The 17820-nt window shown below is 48.6% G+C and overlaps 1 protein-coding gene across 1 annotated transcript; it reads left to right on the plus strand.

The window, feature by feature from the left end:
* The first annotated feature begins 7159 nt into the window (after positions 1-7159).
* Nol6 (nucleolar protein 6) lies at positions 7160-17038 on the plus strand. Its single transcript, XM_034503648.2, has 26 exons — positions 7160-7317; positions 7804-8004; positions 8088-8204; positions 8958-9137; positions 9344-9512; positions 9718-9852; positions 9953-10107; positions 10191-10311; positions 10549-10607; positions 10689-10790; positions 10957-11072; positions 11163-11340; positions 11472-11594; positions 11783-11931; positions 12030-12105; positions 12316-12456; positions 12575-12692; positions 12768-12922; positions 13074-13237; positions 13508-13660; positions 13831-13928; positions 14634-14758; positions 14999-15088; positions 15391-15585; positions 15698-15799; positions 15950-17038. Exons 1-26 carry the CDS (start codon positions 7264-7266, stop codon positions 16097-16099), a joined length of 3426 nt encoding a protein of 1141 aa, XP_034359539.1. The 5' UTR covers positions 7160-7263; the 3' UTR covers positions 16100-17038.
* The last annotated feature ends 782 nt before the right edge of the window (positions 17039-17820 follow it).

Here is a 17820-nt window from a genome sequence, read left to right on the forward strand (position 1 = left end):
ATCACCTTCAAAGCATTTCACCCACATACAGTCACCATAGCCCCACCCTGACCTATAGGATTCTAGATCCCTAGACTAACCCATTGAAACATCTACCTGCATTCCAGGGCTCAGGTTAATTCACCAACTCATACAGTAGGTATCTGCTCTGGGCATGGCCCTAAATTGGAAAGCTGGCCTCTTCCTGTCTTGCTGGGTTTTATACTCAGGTCTATCCATTGTAAATATAGAGCTGCAGTCCCACTAAACTAGCTACTGTGTTAGTTTGGCCGGTCAAGACATCATTTAGTAAACTGCAACTGTTTCTTATTCATCTCAGTAAGAGCATAACACCTGATACAAAGTAGATACTTGGGCCTTTGGATATTTTGTTGCTTTATCATTATTACATTTATTTATTTTGGGTAGAGAACCATATGTAACACTAGAGTGGGGTGTGGAGGTTAGAGATCAACTTGCTGGAGTAGGTTTTCTCCTGCCATGGTGTGGATCTGCTAAAACTCCAGTCAGGCTTTACCCTTTGAGCCATTTGCCAGCCTCTGTTATTTATTTGCGTGCTTTTTGAGGTGGGATCTTCTCTTGTAGCTCAAGTCACATAAGTGTTTGGAAAGACAACCAAGTTTGGTGGCATAGTCTATAATTTTAGCAGTGCTGAATGGGAAGGCTGAAGCAGCAGGTCCAGAATTTGGGCTGCTAAAGCATCGGGAGGACTACCCTGAGTTAGAGCTGTCTAAGGAGGATCAGATCAGCCACAGCTACACAGCAAGATTCTGTCTCAACACACACACACACACACACACACACACACACACACACACACACACACGGGGGGGGGGGGGCATTGAGCGAGCACCAGAGCCAAGAAGATAATCAGTATCACAAAATAACACATTGAACCCCACCTTCCACCTCCATGGCTAATCTGTCTTTGGTACATAGCAGGTATTCAAGACCAAATAATCCACAATCATATTTTTTCTAATATTTTTCACATATTAGGTTCTAAAATAAAAGTAGACAGACCTGGTGATGCAGGGGGATGAAGGAGATGAAGGCAGGTAGAGGCAGAATTCCAAGTTCAAAGCCAGCTAGAGAGTTAAAGTCAGTCTAGACAAGTTAGACCCTATCTCAAAATTAAGAGTCTAGGAATATGTAGCTCAGATAGAGCACATGTACGTGTTCACAACTACCTAGGTTCAAGACCCGGTACTGAAAACCACAACTACCACAACAAATGACTGGCAGAAACTGATGGCAGGAAGAGACTGACATGATTGACTGGTGCCCTCTTGTGGTCAGCAAAACAAAATACTCTCAGTCCAAGGCATCACCTGGTATTCACCAAGCCAGGAACTTCTTTAGAGTCCATTAACTTTATTTCAAATGAGAAAAGGCATAATCTAAACAGAGGAAGAAATACTTCATTTAGGATATTTAAAATTTTAAGACAGACTCTCCAGAAGCTAAGGCTGAGCGTGACCTTGAATGTGTGATTCTTCTGCCTCCACACACTTGCTAAAATTAAAAGTGTGTACTGATGTGCCCATTTTAGGAAATTTAATTGTAATTTTTTTTGAACTAAGTTTTCATGTATCCCAGGCTGGCTTTGAGCTTGCTATATAGTCGAGGCTGTCCTTGAACTCATGCATCTACCTACCAAGATATGAAATTGCAGGTGTGTACTACATATCTCAGCTGTCAATTTTGAGTTAAAAGATTTAGTTAGAAATGTGCCTGAATGCCTATAAAAAATATGCAAGGCCTGCATTCAACCTCCACGCATCCCGTGGGCATTTGTTTGAAAGTTTATTTTCTAAGGCTGGAGAGACGGCTCAGCGGTCAAGAATACTGGCTGCTCTCCCAGAGGAGTCCCAGCACCCACACGGTGGCTCACAACACTCTGTGGCTCCATTTCCAGGTGATCTGACACCCTCACACAGGCATACGTGCAGGCAAAACACCAATGTATGTAAAAAATAAATGTAAAAAAAAATATTTTATTTAGTTTTCAGGCTTATTCTTTTTTTTTCACTCAATATGTTAACCTAAAGCCAAGTGTAGCAATGCATGACTGTCCTCCTAAAACTCTGGAAGTGGAGGTAGGATACCAGGAGTTCAAACCTACTCTTGACTAAAAAATGTGTTCAAGAGTAACTTAGGGTACATAAAACCCTGCCTCAAAAATCTATGCATGGGGCTGGAGAGCTAGCTCAGTGGCGCAGAGCAGGTACTGGTTTTGCAGTAGAGCTGAGCTCGGCTCCCAGCACTCAGTTCTGGCTGCTCAACTGCATGAATCCAGCTCCAGAAATCTGATGCCTCCAGCCTTGGCAGGTACCTGCATTCACAGCTTAGAAATAATAAAGGTAAATCTCTAAAAATGAAAGGAAAGCCCTTAATCTCAGCACTCAGGAGGCAGAGGCAGGCAGATCTCTGAGTTCAAGGCCAGACTGGTCTACAGAGTGAGTTCCAGGACAGCCAGGGCTACACAGAGAAACCCTGTCTCAAAAGAAGTAAAGCAAACAAACAAAGTCAGTGCTATAAGAAGCATGATCATCTAATGAAAAGTAACAATTGTTAAGCATCTCCATGTAATAGTTTCTTTACACATAGCATCTCAGTTAAACATCACAAAATCCATTACATGGTCATTTTACTGAGTCAAAGTAAGGTTTACACAGGCTAGATAACAAGTTACCCAAGGTCACTCAATTAGCAAATGACAGAACCTCGAGTTAGCCTCAATCATCCTGCCTCAGATTTTTTGGTGAGGAGAGGTAGAGTGTCTTTCTTACAATGTAGCCCAGGTTGGTCTTGAACTCCTGCTTCAGCCTCCACAGTGCTAAGACCTCAGATGTGCACCATTATACCCAGCTGTCACCACTGCCCTTCAGTGAGCCTGCTGTTAACTTCCTTGCTGTAATGGTCTTCATCTGATACAGCTCTCTGTGTACATCACAGCGGCCCCCACGCAGTGCACTTGTTTACTTCTTCCTTTCAGTCAAGATGCTCTTGAGAAAGCCTTTCATTCTTTCTTTCATTCAACAAACACATAGTGAGTGCTTCTTGTGCGACAGGCCCTATGCTAATTGCCTAGAATACAGCAGTGAATAAGATTTCCTGGGCCCCGTGGCACATATCTATGATGCCAGCATTTGGAAGATGGAGACAGGAAGATAAGAAGCTCAAGGCCAATCTCAGCTACAAAATGAGTTTAGGGTCACTCTAGGTTACTAAGGAAAGAAGGAAGGGAGAAAGGAAGGAAGGAAGGAAAAGGAAGCAAACAAGGGTCAGGCAGTGGTGGCACACGCCTTTGATCCCAGCACTTGGGAGGCAGAGGCAGGTGGATTTCTGAGTTTGAGGCCAGCCTGGTCTACAGAGTGAGTTCCAGGACAGCCAGGGCTACACAGAGAAACCCTGTCTCGAAAAAACTGAAGAGGAAGAAGAGGAAGAGGAGGAAGAAGAGGAAGAAGAGGAAGGAGAAGGGGAAGGAGAAGGAGAAGGAGAAGGAGAAGGAGAAGGAGAAGGAGAAGGAGAAGGAGAAGGAGAAGAGAAGAAGCAGCAGCAAACAAGAGCCAGTTTGAGGCTCTTGCTCACTACCAAGCCTAATGGAAGGAGTGAACTGCCTCTTGCAAGATGTCCTCCACATGCATGTCATGGCACAAAATAAACAGAAAAAAATATAGAAACAATAAAACAAATAATTGATTTGTGGTATTATCTGGCCAGGTTCGAACCCTAATGGCTGAACTAGAAAGAGAGACCAACAAGCAGCTAGAAAATCTCAATGTAGGGGCGCTTGGGAGAGAGAGGCAAGATTAGGAGCTCCAGGTCATCCTCAGCACCACAACAACTCGGAGGCCATCCCGGACTATGTGACACCTTGTCACAAAAAGAACAGCAAACACACAAAAATCTCAAACAAGGTGCTTGCCTACCATGCTAGAGGAGGCCCTGAGGTGTAAACACAAAGCAAGCAAACAAAAACCCAGCAGCAACAATAAACAACAGTCAGGCATGGTAGCATATACATTTATTGCCAGCACTCTGGAGGCACAGGCAGGCAGATCTCTGGGATTTCAAGGACAGCCTGGTCTATGAAGCAGGTCCTAGACCAGTCAAGGATACATAGTGAGCACCTGTCACAGACACACACACTCACACACAGACACACACACACACAGGAGGGGAGTATAGTGGTGAATGCCTGTAGTTCCAGCTACTTGAAGTGGCTGAGGCAGGAGCCTCTCTTAGGTCTATAAGTTCAAGACCAAGACCAGATTACATGATGTAGAAAGATCCTTTATTTCAAAACAGAAACAAAAAAGGAAAGATGTAGTTACAATGAGAGCAGGAAGAGGAAGAAGGTGGGAAAGCACGTGACAAAATTTTGTGAGTTTGTGAAGTTATACATAACTAGATAAAAGGAACTAACCCTTGGAACAAAGGCAAGAGCAATCTTCCAGGGTTCTGCTTTATAGTCAAGACTCACAAAACTCTCTATTCAAGACATCAAATAGACAGGGCTTGGCATTTCTTATATCTCTATCATTATTTTTGCAATGATTTTGCCCCAGAGCCTCTGAAATGAAAAATACAGACTCTACCACAAAGTTCAGGCATATGCTTCTTTTACTTTATTCTACGTTAATATTCAAGATTTATTTAACAGGGGGCTGGAAAGATGGATTAGTGGCTAAGAGGACTTATTACTTTTGCAGAGTGTCTGCGACTCATACACGGGCTCACAAGTGCCTGTAACTGCACTTCCAGGAGTCCAATACCCTCTTTAGGCTTCCAAAGTTTCCTGAACAAACATGGTACCTAGGAACTCTTCCAGGCACAAACATTTACATACTCTAAAATAAATTTTAAAGATTTGCTTTCAAAGCCAGTGTGTGTATGTGTGTGTGTGTGTGTGCGCGCGCTCGCGTGTAGGGGGGTACACCTTTAGTCAGAGCGCTCAAGTGGCAGAGGCAAATGGATCTCTGAATTTGTAGCCAGCTGGTCAACAGAATGAGTTCCAGGACAGCTAGGACTACATAAAGACATCCTGTTTCAAAAAACAATAACAATAATAAAAAACCACACACACACACAATTTACTTTCAAGAATGGAAAAATGGCTCTTCAGCTAAGAGTTCTGGCTGCTCTTCCAGAGAACCTGGTTCAATTCCAAGCACCTACATATTGACTCACAACTATCTGTACCTCTAGTTTGAGAACATGCAATGAGCACATCTGGCCTCCACCTGCACTATACATACATGGTACAGAGATATACTTGGATGAATATATATGTGCCCCCCCCACATAAAATAAAAATAATTACTACTACTTGCATGGTCTAGGTCTATAATCTCAGCAGTCAGGAGTCAGATGCAGCTGAATCTCTGTGAGACCCAGGCCAGTCAGGGGTGAATAGTGAGACAGTTTAAAACAAAATTATTTACATATAGGTATGTGTACCTCGGGAGTGCCTGGTGCCAAAGGAACCCTAGAACTGGAGTTATAGACGGCAGTTGTAAGCCTCAAAGCTACATGGGTACTGGGAACCAAACCTCTGTGTGAGCAGCAAGCACTTTTAAGTAGTCTTCAGCATGTCTCCATGGTGGAATTCTTTGTTGTTTTGCAAAATTCCTTTCCCCCTTAATTATATTTTATTTTGTGTGCATGTGAAGGCACATGAATGCATTGTGGCGGTCAGAGGACAACTCCTAGAAATCTCATCTCTCCTGCCAGTGCGGGTCCCAGGCTTTAGTGGCTGTTACTTTTTCTTTTCTTTTCTTTTTCTTTTTCTTTCTTTTTCTTTCTTTCTTCCTTCCTTTCTTTCTTTCTTTCTTTCTTTCTTTCTTTCTTTCTTTCAAAAAAGATTTACTTATTTCATGTAGGTGAATACACTGTCACTGAAGAGGATGGTGAATGCATCAGAAGAGGGCACCGGATCCCATTACAGATGGTTGTGAGCCACCATGTGGTTGCTGGGACTTGAACTCAGGACCTCTGGAAGAGCAGTCAGTGCTCTTAACCTCTATGCTATCTCTCCAGCTCAGTGGCAGCTACTTTTACCCACTGTGTGGTCTATATCCTAAGTTGCCGACTCGACCTCCTCTCCTCCCTGCTAGTCCCCTCTGCTTTATTTTATTTATCTTACTGTGTAGTCGGCCTGAAACTTCCAGGGTAGACTAGGCTGGCCTTGAACTCAGAGATCTGCCTGCTTCTGTTTCCCCTGGGTGCATCTATATTCCACTGCAGTGCTGGGATTAGAGATATGCATCACCATGCCCAGTATACTTTTTAAAATTGAGTCTAGGTATCATTAGATAGCCCTGGCTGGTCTAAAACTCCGTAGATTAGGTTGGCCTTGAGTTTAAAGAGATTTTGCCTTTCTGCTAAATGCTAAGATTAAAGGAGTAAGCACCACCACACCTTGGCCTAGATCTGAGAAGTCTTAAAAGGTAGATGTCAACGTGTCATTTTTAGCGTGTCCCTTATAGTTCAGGCTCAGCCTCGTGAATATTTTTGGGATGAGCCTCCATGACCAGTTCCAAGTAGTTTTGTAAAATAATATGTAAATAAAGGTAAATTGGCGAAGTATTTAGAACGTCGCTATTACGATGTTTCTGTGTTTAAAGTTTTAGTGTTTGGATAAGTTATCTTACATTTTAAGAAGGAAAAACTGTTGAGAAGCTATGTTAGAATTCTAGCTACTTGAATGAAACCTGGCTGTGAAAACGGGGAAAAAAACAAATTCAAGATATATTTTGGAGGTAGAAATCACATAACTTGCTCATAGAAACAGTAAGTTAGCTGCGGAGAAGCACTAGTGAAAACAGACACACACGCGCGCGCGCGAGAACACTAAAAAAGAAAAAAACCCAAAAACCAAAAACCAAAAACAAACAAAAAAAAAAAACCCAAAAAAACAAAAACCTCACAACACCGGAAGCCAAAGCAAGCTCCTCCCCTTCCTTTCCGGAAGTGAGGAAAAGAACGCGACCAGCTGCAGTCCCAAGCGCTTCCGGTTTTGTGCAGCATAGCGGCTGTAAATCGGCAGACCTTGTTTGGTTCCTCCCATAATGGGCGGACCCCTTCGAGCAACTGGCCAATAGTGAGCGAGACGGCGCGCACTAGCCCAATGGCCCTGCAGTGGGTGGGGCCTGTGACAAGCGTCTGCGTCCCGGAGTTGGCGTTTAGGCCCACGTGGGAAGCTACGGGGTAGCTCGGTCTTGAATCCTAAGTACTGGAGAGAGACCTGCAGTGAAGATGGGACCGGCCCCCGCCGGAGAGCAGCAGCGCGGGGCAACAGAGGAGCCAGAGGTTGGTTGCTCAAAATGTGTTTTATTTTGGCTACAGAGCCTGAGATAGTCAGGCCTGATAGCTAGCCTGTGACGGACTTCAGGGCGGCCTAATATGGAGGAATCGTGTTTTCACCTTTTTTCTAACCTACATTACTGGAAAAAAGATTTTTAGGGAAGCTAGCCCCGGCAAGATCTGGATAGAGCAGGAGTAGGGGTGATATTTGGAAAGGCCCAAGCCTATCTCAGCGAAAGATTTGTGGTGTCTGGAAACAGGAGGGCTTTGGAATACTACCTCGGTCAGTGACTAGTAAACTCAAGTCAGGTCTAAGCAGGACCGCACCCTTATGTTGTCAGAGTTCTCTCAGTGATGGATATCCCGAGTTTATAAAAATCTTACGCCCACTGAAAGGGGGGGAACTAGAGTAGATGAAGCCTTTACCCACAAACTTTAGTCAGCTGATAGAGATACCCCGATTGCATGTTGGTTTTGTCTCTCTGGTCATAGGTGATGGAACTTGCTTTAGAAGACTTGGGTAAAGAGAAGGCCTCCCCAAGAAAGCGTGCAAAAACAGAACCACCTGTAGAAGGCCTCCTGCAGCCGGTGAAGCTCAGTCGGGAAGAGCTGTACAGGGAGCCCACAAATGAGGAACTGAATCGCCTCCGGGAGACTGAGATCTTGTTCCACTCCAGCTTGCTTCGTTTACAAGTACTTGGGTTGCCAGGGCACAGGTTAGAGGGCTTTTCGTGGGATCCTGAGGCTCACAGATTCTTTCCTTCCCTCTCCTAAAGGTGGAGGAGTTACTAAAGGAAATCAGACTGTCAGAGAAGAAGAAACAGAGGATTGATAATTTCCTGAAGGAGGTCACCAAGCGAATCCAGAAAGTGCCTGCAGTCCCTGAGGCTGAGGTAAGACAGGAGCCTTGGGAGCAGTGAGTCATGAGACACTCCGTGCTGTTCTCCTAAGAAGCTGGGTTACTAAGGAAATAATTCTCATTGCAGGAAGACTCAACCAGGACACAGGTCATGTGCATCCACCTTTCAACAAACATATACAGCTTGTACAAATTTTGTAGGTGTTTTGTTTGTTTGAACAGGGTCTTATGGATCCCTGGCTGGCCTTGAACTCCTAATAGTCCTGCACAGTTCCCAAGGACTGAGATTGAGGGCCACAGCCATTTTTTTTTTTTTTTTTAAACATAGGGTCTTAACTCTGTGACCCATGTTGTTCTCAAACTGGTGGTAGTCTTCCTGCTTCAGCCTCCTGAGTGCTAGGATTATAGTTGTGAACCTTTACTTCCAACCAAAAATAGGTATTTTATTTTGTTTGTTTGTTTGTTTATTGGGGCAGGGTCTCGTACAGTCCAGGGTGCCTTGGACTTGCTAGCTATGTAGTCAAGGGAGACCTTGAATTTCTGATCTTCCTGCCTTCCCAAATGCTGGGGTTGCAGGTGTGAGCTACCATTCCTAGCCTGAAAATGGGTAACAATAGAAATAAATCATGGTGGCTTAAATGTCAATCAAGTTGTCTTCATAGAGGGAGAAGGTGTTTGTGGGAGATTGTGAGTTACGGTTTTTAACATACTGGCGTGCTGTCTACTAGACATCAGGGCTTTGTGAGGGAGGTGATAGAGTCCATGTTCCCTGCTTCTGTCCTCACAGCTCACTGACCAGTCATGGCTCCCAGCTGGGGTCCGAGTGCCCCTCCACCAAGTGCCCTATGCTGTGAAGGGCACCTTCCGCTTCCGGCCGCCATCCCAGATCACCATTGTGGGCAGCTACCTTCTGGATACTTGTATGCGACCAGATGTCAATGTGGATGTGGCACTGACCATGCCCAGGGTAAAGCCCATGGTTTGGGGGCTATAGAACCTCATCAAAGGGTCCCTTTGAGACTTTGTGCTCTTTGTCTGAAAATTGGGTGTGTTCCTCCTGTTGGTTTAGTCCGTGAAAAAGCTCCCTGGGACTTAAGCCTAGCTTTGACCTAGTCCCCAGTTTCATGAACACTTACGTGTCTGACCTTCTCTCTTCTTCCCTGACTCCTCCAGGGAATCTTACAGGACAAAGATGTGCTGAACCAGCGCTACTTCCGCAAGCGAGCCCTTTACCTGGCTCACTTGGCTCACCACCTGGCCCAGGATCCTCTCTTCAGCAGTGTTCGCTTCTCTTACACCAGTGGATGCCACCTGAAGCCCATGCTGGTGCTGCGGCCACGTGGTGGGGGTCACTCTCTGCGCTTAGGGCACAGTCTGGGTTGGCAAACCTGGCAGAGGGCATGGAGTCCTCCAGGTCTAGGGGAGTAGGAATAGAAGCCTCAAAACCAGGAGGTCTTGTTCATGGGTCCCCAAGTATGAGGGGGTACTAAGGGGATCCCTCTGATTCCAAGAGTTATAGAATCTCAACATATCTTGTCTCTACACAGGGAAGGATGAGCGCCTGGTCACGGTACGTCTGCTTCCGTGCCTTCCCCAGGACTTCTTCCGCCCCTGCCGCTTGCTGCCAACTAAGAACAATGTGCGCTCTGCCTGGTACCGAGGGCAGAGTTGTCCAGATTATGGTGAGCAGGCACTGGTGTTGGAATGTGTTGATGGACAAGGGTTTGGTGGCACCTTCTCTTCTAATAGCTTCTGTTTGTTTTTCCTCTACAACCTGCTTAGAGCCTCCTACCCCCCACTATAACACCTGGGTCCTGCAGGACACAACTCTGGAGGCACACATGCATTTGCTGTCAGATGTGCTGGGCTCTGCCCAGGGGCTGAAGGATGGTGTGGCACTTCTGAAGGTCTGGCTGAGGCAGCGGGAGCTGGACAAGGTGAGTTGGGGGTGGCCTGGTTTCCTCGCCTCGTTGTGTGATGGTTTGCTTCTGTGCCCAGTCCAGTCACGCCTCTCTTTCAGGGCCTGGGTGGATTTAACGGATTCCTTATCTCCATGCTGGTTGCCTTCCTTGTGTCTAAACGAAAGATCCATACCACCATGAGCGGCTACCAGGTCCTGAGAAGTGTCCTGCAGTTTCTGGGTAAGGCAACTAGACTGGACAGGCTGGGGCAAGGGGGGCGGGGGTCCTACTTATCCTATAGGGTTCTCATTCCACCAGAGCTCTGTTAGTTTCTTGTCATCAGACAGAGGAGAAGACTTGAGTCTGAGACAAGCAAGTTGTAGCCACCCAGGCTGAGGGAGGCAGGGAGGGTATCGCCATCACTGGGTCCCAAAAGGACCTTCTAATACAATACCTACTTTCTCTGGTTCACTCCAGCCACTACAGATCTGACAATCAACGGAATCAGTTTCTGTCTCAGCTCAGATCCTTCCTTGGTGAGTTAGGTAAGGGCAGGTATGTGCCAACAGGCCTGCAGGTAAAGCTCAACCCTGATTGGCTTCTCTCTGCGCCCCCAGCCAGCCCTGGCTGACTTCCACCAGCTTTTCGCGGTTGTGTTTGTGGATCCATCAGGCCGCCTCAACCTCTGCGCCGATGTTACGGCTTCCACTTACAACCAGGTACCAACAAGTCCTCCTCCTCCTGGATCCTCCATGTCTCAGCTCACACTCTTTACTATGTATGGGCCAGAACCTCAGAAACTCCCGCCCAAAGAAGTAGCCTTAGACTGTGACCCTTTCAGCCAGTGAGGGTTACAGTTGTGGTCCCCCCTTACTCCGTGGCCAGGTGCAGTATGAGGCAGAACTGTCTATGGCGTTGCTGGACAGCAAAGCTGATGATGGATTTCAGCAGCTGCTGATGACTCCCAAGCCCATGATCCGGGCTTTTGACCATGTCGTCCAGTGAGTGTAGGGTGATGCAGGGTCATTAGGGAGGAGGGGTCATGGACCTAGTGGGTTCTAACTTGGTCCTCTTTGTCCTGTACCTTCCAGTCTCCATCCACTGAGTCGCCTGCAGGCAGCATGTCACCAGCTAAAGCTCTGGCCAGAGCTGCAGGATAACGGTGGGGACTATGTTGCAGCAGCTCTGGGCCCACTAACCAACATTTTGGTGCAGGGTCTGGGGTGCCGGCTGCATCTGCTGGTTCACTCTCGGCCCCCAGTCCCAGAGGTGAGACCATGTAGACTGGGAGGTTTGTGGGTTCCAAGCACACCGGACCCAAGGTCCAAAGGGACACACAGCTAGCATGCTGCCCAGCTTGGGGACCTTTGGGTTAAAATCAACATGTTTACATCCTACAGTGGAGTATCAGCCAAGATCCCCCGAAGCACAAGGACGCTGGGACCTTGACCCTGGGATTTCTCTTCCGGCCCGAGGGATTGACCAGTGTTATTGATCTTGGCCCAGAGGCTGACAGGCCTGAGGTGTGGAACCCCAGCCTCCGTGGGGAGGAGTGGGTGGGTCATCCTCATGCTACTCAAGCTGAGGCTTATCTCCAGTGCTTGGAATTGAGCTGAGGGCTTTGGGCATGTTAGTAATCTAGCTCTCTGTCACTGAACTACACCCCAACCCATTCTTTCTTGATCTCTCTTCCCATCCCTTGCTTCTCAAGGCTGCTGATTTCCGTCAGTTCTGGGGATCCCGCTCAGAACTTAGACGTTTCCAGGATGGAACTATCCGTGAAGCTGTGGTCTGGGAGGCAGAATCTTTGTTTGAGAAGCGCCTTATTCCTCATCAGGTGGTCACTCACCTCTTGGCACTGTGAGTGTTAGCATCTTCACAGCAGGAGGCTGCTGTGGTCAGGGCAGCCCCTTTCTATGGGCACAGCCCGATACCCTTATTGTATTTGTGTTCTCCAGCCACACCGACATCCCAGACACCTGTATCCATTATATGGGTGGCTTCCTCGATGCATTGATCCAATGCCCCAAAGAGGTAAGAGCCTGGGGTCTAAGCCAGTGATTGTGGTTAGTGCTTTGTGGCAAGACTGGAAGGAGAACCCTTTCTACGCCAGCCAGGTTGCATCTCCTGGTGTCCAGCAGGGGGCGCCCCTGTCCTTCCATAACCTGAGTCATGGCAGGATCCTAGGTGGTGCTGGGGTTTTGTAAGACCCAGCCTTCCTCCTGAGTGTCTTTTCTTCATCAGCTCTCCAGCACAGGTGAGGAGGCCCTGGCATTGGCTGTGCGATGCTATGATGACCTCAGCCGCCTGCTGTGGGGGCTGGAGGGTCTCCCACTCACTGTGTCTGCCGTTCAGGGAGCTCACCCTGTGCTGCGCTATACAGAGGTAAGGTGCAAAAGGGCAGGGAGTCCTTTTTGGTTAATGCACACACCCCATCCACCCCAACCTCCTGTCTCTGGGCTGTCCCTCCCTGTCAAAGTCACTGTCCTTATTTCTTTTATAGGTATTCCCTCCAGCTCCAGTGCGACCTGCCTATTCCTTCTACAACCGCCACCAAGAGCTGGCCTCACTGTTGCCCCGGCCGGATAAGCCCTGCCCAGCCTATGTGGAGCCTATGACTGGTAAGAGGACCCTTGGGAGAGAGTGAGAAAGGCAGCAGGCTGAGGATCAGATCTCTCACCCCTTCTGTTCTGCAGTGGTTTGTCACCTGGAGGGCAGCGGGCAGTGGCCTCAGGATGCAGAGGCTGTGCAGCGGGTCCGAGCTGCCTTCCAGCTGCGCCTGGCGGAGGTGTTGACTCAGGAGCATAGACTACAGTGCCGTGCCACTGCCACACACACTGATGTCCTCAAGGTCAGGATGCTACAACGTTGGGGATCACCAAAGAACGGGCTCCAGGGACATCAGGGCTTAGTGCGTGAGCTGGGGGACCAGGGATCCAGGCAGCAGCAGGCCTCCAAGTGTTCTTGGCATTCATTTCCTTTGTCACATCTCCTTCCCACAGGATGGGTTTGTGTTTAGGGTTCGAGTAGCCTATCAACGGGAGCCACAGATCCTGAAGGAGGTGCGGAGTCCGGAGGGGATGATCTCTATGAGAGACACACCTGCCTCCCTCCGCCTTGAGAGAGACACTAGGCTGTTGCCCCTACTCACCAGTGCCCTGCATGGGTAAGGTTACATGTGCGAGCTCTTCTTGGATGTGGGCCTCCTTCTGCTTTCCTGGCTACCAGACTCTGGGAGTCCAGACAGCATAATACCTCATTTGTAAACTGGTGGTAACATTAGTGATAACCTCTGGGGTGTTTGCTAGGAGAGCATGGGAGAAGATATGTAACACATATGGCCAGTGCTGGCCAGAGGTCGAGTGACTGGCAGTGGGTCTGACACTGTTTGGGGCTCTGAGTTCCCAGGTCTCACTGCCAAGCCTTCCTCCCCCAGACTCCAGCAGCAGTACCCAGCCTTCTCAGGTGTGGCTCGCCTGACCAAGCGGTGGGTGCGTGCCCAGCTTCTGGGTGAGGGCTTCACTGATGAGAGCCTGGATCTGGTGGCCGCTTCACTCTTCCTGCACCCTGAGCCCTTCACGCCTCCCAGGTAATAATTTGTACACTTCCTTAGCCAGGAGGTTACTCTTCGTGATGCACGCTTGGGGGAGGGTGACTGAGTGCATGATCGAGGATGTTTTCAGGTACTTCACACAAACATCACTGAGGGATTGGGGACATCAGGCCTCTGATTCTTTCTCATTCATTCTATCTGCTCAGTGTCCCCCAGGTTGGCTTTCTTCGGTTCCTTTACCTGCTATCTACTTTTGATTGGAAGAACAACCCTCTCATTGTCAACCTCAACAGTGAGCTGACTGGTAAGTGGTAGGACTCAGATCAGACCACTGGAAGAACTTCCCCTATGTAGATGGCACAATAAGTCAGGTGGTCTCCCTGTAAGTATGTCTGGGAAGCCTCCCTCACCCCAGATATCTAAGCGTAATGGTCTGTCTTGGGGAAGAGAATTGTCAGATGGAAGAGGCAGAGGCCCGTATCAAGTCTGGCTTAGGGAGCTTTGCCTATGTGTTCCATGACAAAATTACTACCCAGGGGGTTGTGGAGCCAGGGGAGAGCAAAGGAAAGCGTCTCAAACTCTAGGTGAGAGGTCTTGTGTGGGGAGCCAGGAAGTTAGACTTAGTGCCCACACCTTGGTGGTGGGATTGTTGGTTTCCCATTGTAATCTTAGGAGCTCTTAGGTCTCAGCAGAGGGCAGGGTGTCAGGTTCCTAATTCTCTACCAGGTGTGTGAGAGCCCAGATTGGGGGGGGGGCCTTGGGCAGGCCTCAGCAGGCCAGGGACTAGTCTGGGGGGTGACAAGCAGTGGAAAACTCTGCTTTGGGGCTAAACCCGGGAGATTAACACCCCACCCATCAGCTTGAATGTGGTGTCCCTTTTATAACCTTTGTTTTTTTGGGAGAGGAATATTGGAAAATCCCTGTGGTGGGCAGTTGCTGGGTTGGGAGGACCTGGGGTAGGAAAGGTCTTCTGGGGAGGCTGACCTCTAGCATCCCCTGTCATCTCTAGCTGAGGATCAGGTGGAGATTCGAAGTAATTTCCTGGCAGCTCGAAAACAACTCCCAGTCATGGTCATCGTTACACCCCAGGACCGCAGAAGCTCTGTGTGGACACAGGATGGGCCCTCTGCCCAGGTTTAACTCCTTACCTGTCTCTAAATCAGTTTATTAGTTTGCCTGCCTATGTATGTATGTATGTATGTATGTATGTATGTATGTATGTATCTATCTATCTATCTATCTATCTATCTATCTATCTATCTATCTATCTATCTATCGCCTATCAATTTATTTATTTTACCCAAAGAAGAAAGTAGGTCCAACCTAAGCTAGGAGAAGCATGGTCAGTCTTGGTGTGATTTTTCTGTGTCCCAGATCCTTCAGCAGCTCGTGACCCTGGCAGCTGAAGCCCTCCCTGTCTTGGAGAAGCAGCTGATGGATCCCCGGGGGCCTGGGGACATTAGGGTAAGGATCTGACTCAGAGTAACTCTTCGGGCCTGAAGTCTACAGTTCAAGAGGCCTCCTCAGGATGCCTAGTTGCTCGCTCTGTTTGGTGAGACTGATTACAGAGAAGGCTGTGAGGTTGCCGTGGTGCCTGGTAGTAGTGAAGCCTTGTGGGGATCCTGGGCGTTCTTCTGCACTCAAGCCAGCCCTGGCTGTTCTCTCTGGGGTTTGCTGTTCTTGTGTTGATGAGGCATACAGCCTATAATGGATGGCTGGATGCGTGGGAATGAGTACGTGAAAGGGTGACTTGCAGGCTTCCGTAGACAGTGTTCCGGCCACCCTTGGACATATATGATGTGCTGATCCACCTGACTCCCCGCCACATTCCCCGGCACCGCCAAGCTTTGGACCCCCCAGCTGCTTCCTTCTGCCGTGGTCTGCTCACTGAGCCAGGGCCTTCGTCTCTGATGCCTGTCCTGGGCTATGATCCTCCTCAGCTCTATCTGGCACAGCTCAGGGTAAGTTCTTAAAGTTTTTAAAGGCTGGCCTGGGAGTGTTCTGTGGAGCTGCAGCCCTGGAGGAGGTCCTCGGCTACCTATTGTAATCTTGCTTGCATTCTGTCCTTTCTAGGAGGCCTTTGAAGATCTGGCTCTTTTCTTCTACGACCCGCATGGTGGAGAGGTGATTGGTGTCCTCTGGAAGCCCAGCAGCTTCCAGCCCCAGCCCTTTAAGGTATGCTGGCCAGTGACACTGTCATGTGTTGCTAGGTGTGTACATGTGGTTCTCTGTGGATGTGCATTTCAGTGTGGCCCTAGGTCAAGTGTATGTATGGGGCTCATGTATCTATTGACACTGCCCTAACCTTGCTATCTGATTCTTCAGGCCTCCAGCATAAAAGGACACATGGTGGTGTCTCAAGGTGGGGAGCTTGTGATGGTGCCCAACATAGAAGCGATCCTGGAAGACTTTGTTGTGTTGGGTGAAGGCCTGGTACAGGCTGTAGAGGCCCGAAGTGAAAGGTGGACTGTGTGATTCTAGCCTTGGGACGTTGGGCCTGTGGAGCAGCATGTCAGTTGGGCAGCCGCTCTCAGTGCAATGTGGACACCTGATGTACACACTGAATCATCCATCCCCAGAGAAAGCCCTGCAAGACTTTTCAGTCTGATGCTTTAGCTCTGCGACAGGGGCCATGGTGTCCTGTGTCCCCTACACCTGACTATCCAGATTCCCAGAGGATTAGATGGAGCCAGCTCAGAGGGAACTGAATCCACGAGACCCATTTGCCCATCCACCCTGAGTCGGCCTGAACTGTTCACTTTTGTTCTCTCTCCATCTCCATCTTCCCACTGGCAGGACGGATATGTCCAGATGGCAGTGTGCCTTCGCCCTCTTGCTGCTTCTGTCCTTTAGATTGGACCCCAAAGAAGTTGTGGCCCCTCCAGGGGGGTCAGGGCACCAGCACTGAGCAGTGGGAGGGGGTTGTGTGTGTAAGAATGGAACCCATTCAGTAGGCACAATGCCCTAAGGGTAGGAACAGTGAAAAAAGACAGACCAAGCAGGGCTGCGTGGATGAAGTTGAAGGGATCCCTGGTCCAGAAGAGAGAGAGAGAGCTGGGCTCTGCAGCCTAGCCTCTCTGAGTTCTACCCACTCCCAGTTACTGTGCCACATGCCTGCTCTGAGGAAGGCAGGATGCTACCTCTCCCCGCCTGAGCCACACCCCCTTCTGGCAGCCACTCCCTGCTTGTCTCCCCTAATCCTGACTGGGTTTTTTTTTTTTTTTTTTTTTTTAAACTCGGCTCAAATAGCACCCCTCCTAGTCCCTGCCCTCACCCCCACCCCTCTTTCCCTTCTGTGAACTGTGAATGCGATTATTCCTTGTTGAGTTCACTTGGCAGGCATGCATACCAGTATGCACCTTCTATTGTCCTGAACTCTGATTTAAAATTAAATTGCTTAATTCTCTCTGGGTACTTTACTCGTCTTTTCTCATGATTTCAGCCTGGTCTGTGAGAAAGCCCTGTGAGGACAGAGTGTGCTCTGTTCAGGCAGATGACTCGGTGTTTCTCACAGGACCTAAAATGAGCCTCACAGAGCTCTGTGTAAGGGAGCCCCAGCCCAAGCAAGTGGAAGCCAGGGGCACCACCACAAGGCCACAAAGAAACGGGAGTCAGAACCTGTGGACTATGCTGTGAGCAGGCAAGGGGAACAAGAAAGCCTCAGACTGATTGGGTGTAGTGGTGTCACGCCTTCAATCCCAGCACTCTGGAGGCAGGGGCAGGAGGAGTTCCAGGCTAGCCTCTTCTACAGAGTGAGTTCTAAATTGGAGGTCAGTCTGAGCTACTGAGACCAAAAGCAACGGAGACGCTGTATAAAATGTATTAAAATGGAATTTAAAAAGCCTGAAGGTCTGGCAGTAAGGCTCGGCAGGTAAAGGTAGGCCTGACACCTGAGTCCCATCGTTGGAGTCGCAGGGTGGAAAGAGTTCCAGTGCTTGGGAGGCAGAGGCAGGCAGATTTATGAGTTTGAGGCTAGCCTGATTCACAGAGTGAGTTCCAGAACAGTCAGGGCCATACAGAGAAAAATGTTGTCTCAAAAAAAAAAAAAAAACCAACAAAAAACAAAAAAAGATGGGTAGATGTGATGGTGCTCGCCTTTGATGTCAGCAGTTAGAAGGCAGAGGTCTCTGTGAGACCCAGGATTTACTTCTGTAAGTTGTCTTCTGATCTTTACCTATCATACACTTGCCTAGACA

This window comes from Arvicanthis niloticus, chromosome 5 (assembly GCF_011762505.2).
Source record: "Arvicanthis niloticus isolate mArvNil1 chromosome 5, mArvNil1.pat.X, whole genome shotgun sequence".
NCBI lineage: Eukaryota > Metazoa > Chordata > Mammalia > Rodentia > Muridae > Arvicanthis > Arvicanthis niloticus.

What these genes read in the sequence shown, in the direction of transcription:
- Nol6 (XM_034503648.2), top strand. Translation starts at nt 7,264, where the DNA reads ATGGGACCGGCCCCCGCCGGAGAGCAGCAGCGCGGGGCAACAGAGGAG. An exon ending in GTCACTCACCTCTTGGCACT is followed by an intron (nt 11,932 to 12,029) that starts GTGAGTGTTAGC and finishes TGTGTTCTCCAG; the next exon opens with CCACACCGACATCCCAGACA. An exon ending in AGGATGGGCCCTCTGCCCAG is followed by an intron (nt 14,759 to 14,998) that starts GTTTAACTCCTT and finishes TCTGTGTCCCAG; the next exon opens with ATCCTTCAGCAGCTCGTGAC.